Below are 6,686 nucleotides of genomic sequence, written 5' to 3'. Positions count from 1 at the left end.
AAAAAAAAAAAAAAAAAAAAAAAAAAAAAAAAAAGAAAAAGAAAAAAAGAAAGAAGAAGACATCAGAAATGTCCTAACTCTGGATAGAAGTGACCCACTAGCTCACCAGATGTGCCTGGGAACACAATAGCAACAAGAGCCAGAGCTGCCTGCCTGAGTTCCTGCCCATGGGGCTTGACTGACTCCTAGAAGGAACATAAATTCTTTCCTTGACTCGAAAGCCTAGTTATCATGCGCCAAATTAGTCTAGTCTGCAGTCGTATCCTCCACATGTTAGTAATTTGAAACCTAATATTGATATCTGCTTGGTGGGACATCTGCAGTTGGGTTTGAGGTGTAGTCACACTTAAATGGCTGCTGGAAAGGTCATGGACCCCACATTGTGGGAGCCCTGAAATTACAGGGACTGAAAACTCAGTGCTTTAGTACATTTTGCAAGTGACTTCCAGATTTAGGAAAGAAATACAGATTTCAGTTTACATGTGTCATTTATAATGAAGAGATTGAGCCTCAAAAGGCTAGGTACATAGCAGCTAGAGATCAAGAACCAGAAAAATAATCCAAAGTCCTCTCTCTTTCCCTTCCTCTTTTCTTCTTCCTCCTCCATCCCTCCTCTCCATCATTATCTCCTTCTTCCCTCTCATGCTTTCTCTCCCTCTACCTCTCCTTCTTCTTTTCCTTTTCACCCACCTTAGCAAGGATGATGTGGGTGTGATCTGTTCATCTACTTTAGATATATTCTAGTCCACAGGGTGACAATTGCTTGAAAATAATACATGAAAATTTTAAACAAAATACATTTTTCCTCATTTCTTCTATGCATTTTTGCCTGACTCTATGATTTGTTCCACAGCACCATCAGCAGTCATTTTAAAAGTGTCATTCATAGTACTTAATAACAGAAATTTCAACAGACTACACTGATGCACAGTGTTATAAAAACTGACTCATTCAGAGCTGGAAACATGAGAGTCAGATGTTAGTTGAAATATACTATTTATTTAACTGATCCATTTCAAGAGGAAAAAAAGTCTACATCTTGGGTTGAAAATTACCTATAGAACTATTCAATTACATTGCAAAAATGTATTTTAATGAATTCTACATGTTCTATGTGGTCAACAATATGGCTTGAGATATCAGTACATTTTAAATTCCAAATTGTGTTATTTTCAAAAGAAGAAAATAATTAGAAGGCTTAAATGACTCAGAGAGCTTTTTGTATTAAAATGAGGCTTAATTTTCAATTTCTTGGCATGTTATGAAAAACAGATTTGTTATTAATTTTAATCTTTTACACATCTTGAAGATGTAGAAATAAATTTTAGTCTGATATTTTTGTGCAATACTATGCATAGTCAAACCCACTAAAAGTTGACTGTGGCAGGGAAAGGAGTATAGGTGTGGGGGAAGGAGTATGAGTCTCAAGGGACAGTCTCCAGCCACAGAGATGGTCAAGGGATGGGCTGTGTTTGCTGTAGTCCACACTCCTTTCATGGTACCATTCAACATCCCATTGAAAATTACATCTTACCCTTATTTTTTTTTAAATGAGTGTTTTTTTTTTTTTGTCGTGTTGGTACTAGAAGAGCTAAATTAAAGTGACACATGAAAAGACTTTATTTGAGTTTTAAAACTGCATGCTTAAGAAAAGCTGCTAACACTGCTGCAAGTTGCACAGATGCGATTGTGTCCGTGTAAGCATTGTGGAAGGCCTTGGGCTGCAGTTTTGTATTCGCGCCAGCCTAGCCCAGAAATGTGCCCAACAAAGAAATGTCAGTTTCAGCAGCAGGACTGGCAGTACTGAATACAATCAGAAAAGATGATTTTTGATAAATCGTATCATGCTTCATTCATTCTGCATTTCTAAACAGATGACTCACTGGAACATGTTCTCTTTTGTGTTTGTGACACAAACAGCAACTCGGAGTCAACACTGATGTATGAAGTGTCGGAGGCGCAGCAGGGCAGCGGCAGCGGCAGCCTGGGAAGCAGCCTGGGTGGCTCCATCACAGCCTGTAAGAAGGTAACCTTGCCCAACTCCACTTCCTTCTCAGGAGTTGAACCTGAATGCTATTGGGGCTTGACCCTTCAAGTACTTTTACTAAAGTCTAAGCAACCAAAGCAAACAACAAAACGACCCATGGTTTGTTTTCCCAAATAATCCCTGAGGACACTTAAAAAACTGTAATTCATGGAATTGATCAAAACAATCAATTCACAAAAGTATAACTTGAAAATTATAAACCTGCATTGCCATACCCCTTCATCCCACCTCTTCCCAAGGTACCTTTTCCCAGTTTATGCATGGATAACAGCTTCTTGGGTCTCCTTGGGGCAGGAGGAGTCTTCACGGGTTTGAATGACTTAATTTATTGTATTGAACTCACAAGTTTGTATTTACGAAAATGTCATAGCTGTTTTCCTTTTGATGTTTTCTTTAAAAGCAGGGTATGCTTAACTTATCTTACTGAAGAAGCAGAATTGTGGGCTGGGGCTGGGGCTCAGTGTCAGAGCAGTTGCCTCACATGTGTGAGGCACTGGGTTCCATCCTTAGCACCGCATACAAAAATAAATAAAATAAAGGCATGCTGTCCATCTACAACTACAAAATAAATAAATAAGCAGAATTGCATTGCCTGGAATACAAACTTCAGAGATATCAAACAATCCAGCAAATTATCTTCTGTGCTTGTATGATTATGTCAAAGTGAACACCAATGTTACGTATAACCATAATACACTAAGGAAAACATAATAAACAAATAAAATTTAAAAGATACTTATAGAAATTTGTCACTTGAATGACAAACATCATCTATTTCAAGTACCTCACTTTTCTAGCCAGTCCACTAAGATTCAGAAACAATCCAAAAAACTCAAGATCCTGATTGCCCCCCTAGTGTTTCTGTTACCATTTGATGCTGATTCCCAGGAGAGAATGCTTCCTCTCATTCAGAATTAAATGAAATCACACTAGATTACTTCATTTATTGGAAAGATATTTTAATTTAAAAATCTTGTTGATGTAAATAAAGACAAATTCTGTTGCTAAATTATTATATATGTGCATATTACATTTTTGTATGTAATATACATTATATACATACATATGTGTGTACATCTATCACACATATTATGTATGTATCAATTTGTTGATTATTATGCCCAGTTAAGAAATCTTATTCATCTCTGCTTGTATGACTTCCTTGTTTTAAAGTATTAAGAAACTAATAAATATCTGCACTAGGAAATATATGATCATATTAGAAAAGTAGCATTAAAAAACTATTTGCAGACTGTATTAGTCAGTTTTCCATAGCTGTAACAAATACCTAAGATAAATAACTTAAAAGAAGGAAAGACTTATTTTGGCTCACAATTTCAGAGGTTTCCATCCATGGTCACTTGGCTCTGTTGCTTTTGTGCATCTGATGAGATACACCAATATGCAGGAGTCATGGTGGAGGAGGCTTCTCACCTCAGGGTAACCAGGAAGCAGAGATAGACAAAGAGAGAAACAGAGAAACAGAGGTAGGGGGTGGGGTTGGAGTCCCAATGGCCCCTTCCTCATCCACCAAGACATAAGTTCCTTCCACTAGGTCCCGCTATCTGAGAGCTCCACCACCTCCCAATAGCACCACAGACTTGTGACCAAGACTCCAACATATGGCCTTTGGGGCCCATTTAAGATCCAAACCATAACATATGCATTCATTTGTACCAAACAAAAAATAAATAAGCTTGTCTAATTAATTAAGAGCTCTTAATCATCTGTGTTATATATGATCTATTATTCTTTCTTCTCTTATAAATTACCTAATCAAGAGTCAATGCTATCAATTCCAGTTTTTAATACTGAAAACTGATGCACTCTATTTCAAAATTATTTTGACTTTCTTATAAGAGACCTAAAACTGCAGTTTTCCAAGCCTTAGATACATTTTCTCAATTCTGTAACTTCAAATTATCAAGTATTCACCAGATGCTGTGCATCTTGGAAAATAAAGGATTTTTAATTCATTCCAATTTTTAAGGTCAATATAGCTTACTGATTCTGTATGGTATTGTAAATGATTGAAGCCAGACCTCTGCATTTGACAACATGCTAAATCATTACCTGTTGTCTGGGCTTCAGCAAATGACTTTCCCTCTTCTTGTCTTAGTTTTCTCATCTTAAAAATGAAGATAATTATATCACATACTTTGCAGGATGAAGGAGAGAATTCATTGAGTTAATAGATGTGACATGTTTAGAACAGTGTAAGCTTATTATAAACACTCAAAAGAAAGATTACTTCATACTAATATAATTCTACAGAATAATTTTATCAACAAGTGTGCAATCCCACATAAAAAAAATTGATATAGGTATCACCACAATGACAAAGCAAGTGATTTATAATGTTATCTCCATTACATTTATTTTCCCGGAATAATAGTGGTTATATCTGTTTCTTTTAAAAGAAAAAAAAATATGTCTAGAAGCTCCTGAACAGAGTTTTTGTAGCTGAATGCCTTATCTCCTCAATTAAAACCAAAACTCAATCATCAGTTTTAAATTATTTCATATTTACATATATACACACACTCTGTAAATACATACTTCATAATATGTATATGTGTATATTAGATAAGCATATGTCTATTTCTATGTACACACATACAGTCAATCTATTTTTCAAATTAGAATTTATAATTTTAAATATAACCCCACTCATTCACATTTATTTCTGGAACAACTATTACTCCATAAGAAATTGCTTTCTTTGTAGATCAAAAATGATCCAATTTAGGCAACTTCATAAAGTTCAACCTACATAAATTCAAAACCCTGTTAGATCTTGAAGGAAGATACTAGGATAGATCATAAATTGCTCCCAAACCTGACCAATTCACAATCTGGTTTGGTAGATAATACTGGCTTCCTTGGTGAAAAGTGAAACTGTAATTCATAAGCTTAATAATTATGTAACATGACTCTACAGTAATATCTCAAAATAGTATGAATTAATAATCATTGAAAGCTAAGAGCCAAAGAGACCTTAGACAGGGGCAGGAAAGTGGGTTATAATTTAGGCTCTGAAGGATGGCCAGGATTTCAATGGGTGAACAAGACATCCAACCAAATTTATAAAGGACTGCTACAAATTAATGCCATGAAGATCTTTACACCTTTATGTCTGATAATTTTTAAAGTATTCATAATACCTTCCTTTTATTTCAAATAATCTCTGAAGCTGACATAATAATTTCATTCAAAAGACTATTTAGTACTAATTTGCCATGGGTCACATGTCATGAGGGCTGTAATTGTTCACCTCTCCTTCAAAACAGTAACTTGCCAATGATTTGTCCTTCTTGGTAACCAGAACATAGTCCCTTGGTAGCAAGACACTGAATATCGAATGATTCCATTTCTTCATTAGTTATTTTATTACTACATATTACAGCAAATTAATTTCAATAGCCCTTTGTCCATATTTTTAATCTTGTTAATCACAGATTAACAAGATAATAGCACTGACTAAGGAAGTGAAGATCTGTATACACAGAAATGCACCTGTAATGCTTGTTCTGTACAAAAGAAGCTGAAAAGAAGGACAGTTATATCTCAGAAGCAGCGGGCCACACAGCGGAATCACTACTCTTAACAGTCAGTCACCCTTCACTCGGAGTAATGTGAAAAATTGAAATTTATTGGTAATTTCCAAACTCATCTAAAGTGATAGCTTCATCTCCTTCCTAATCAAGCCTTCTCATCAGAACTAACATATTGCTAAATTAACTGGAAGAGGAACTAAATCAAGGGTCCAGAGGGTAATGCATTAGTTGGATTATTGGCCTTTGCAAAGCTGCAAATCAATTTCTTTTCTGTGTTTCATAATGAATCTCTAAGGTTCTGGGAGTCCTACCCAAGCACAATTACTTAGGTTCCTCTTTGCAGAGGAGGGAATGTGGTCGATGGAAGCCCCAGCTATGAAAAAGCCATAGTGTCAGGACAAAGAATTTGTTGGACTTATTTGAAAAATGAACTACTTGATACATGTTTTTGAAATTGGGAGACTGCCTGTTATAGTTTGTAGATGAGGTGTTCTCCAAAAGCTCATTTGCTAACGTGGGAATGTTCAGAGATGAAATGATTGAATTGTGAGAGCTGTAACCTAATCAGTCTATCCTAGTGGAATGGACTGACTGGGTGGTTACTAGGTAGGGCCCTGCTGGAGGAGGTAGGTCACTGAGGACATTCCCTAAGGGTTCATCTTCCCTGACGCCCCTTCCCTCTCCTCTCTCTGCTGCCCCGCAGTCCTGAGCTAAACAGCTTTCCTCTACCACGCCCTTTCACCATGATGTTCTGCCACACCTCTGGCCCAGAATAACAGATTTAGTCCACCATGAACACAACTTATGAACTGTGAGCCAAAATAACTCCTCTACGTTGTTCTTGTTGCTTATTTTGGTCACAGCTATGAAAACTCCACTAACCACAGTGAGGGTTTACATATATTTTCCTGGCATTTCACTAATAGATGTCCCTTTGCTCTCTGACAGGCTCTGGTATGCAAGATAAGTTATATGGTCGTCCTGGCTCTGGTTTCAGAATTATCCCTGCTCTTCTTTCTCACCTTCTTTTAAAAGCTGGGAAAGTCGCCAGATACATTCATACTGAGTTTCTAGGGATTGCA

General features: G+C 36.4%; 1 protein-coding gene across 10 annotated transcripts in view; it reads left to right on the top strand.

The window, feature by feature from the left end:
- The window catches only part of LOC107138415 (SPHK1 interactor, AKAP domain containing), a 164,740-nt gene that overhangs the window by 46,895 nt on the left and 111,159 nt on the right, over positions 1-6,686 (top strand). For all 10 annotated transcript variants that reach the window (XM_048808668.1, XM_048808671.1, XM_048808664.1 and 7 more), the window contains one exon: positions 1,921-2,026. In XM_048808668.1, coding sequence (XP_048664625.1) covers positions 1,921-2,026 — 106 coding nt within the window. The remainder of the gene's footprint in view (positions 1-1,920; positions 2,027-6,686) is intronic.

This window comes from Marmota marmota, unplaced genomic scaffold, assembly GCF_001458135.2.
Source record: "Marmota marmota marmota unplaced genomic scaffold, marMar, whole genome shotgun sequence".
NCBI classification, from domain to species: domain Eukaryota; kingdom Metazoa; phylum Chordata; class Mammalia; order Rodentia; family Sciuridae; genus Marmota; species Marmota marmota.
Note: the sequence above shows the minus strand (reverse complement) of the source record. Positions and strands in the feature narration are given on the sequence as shown.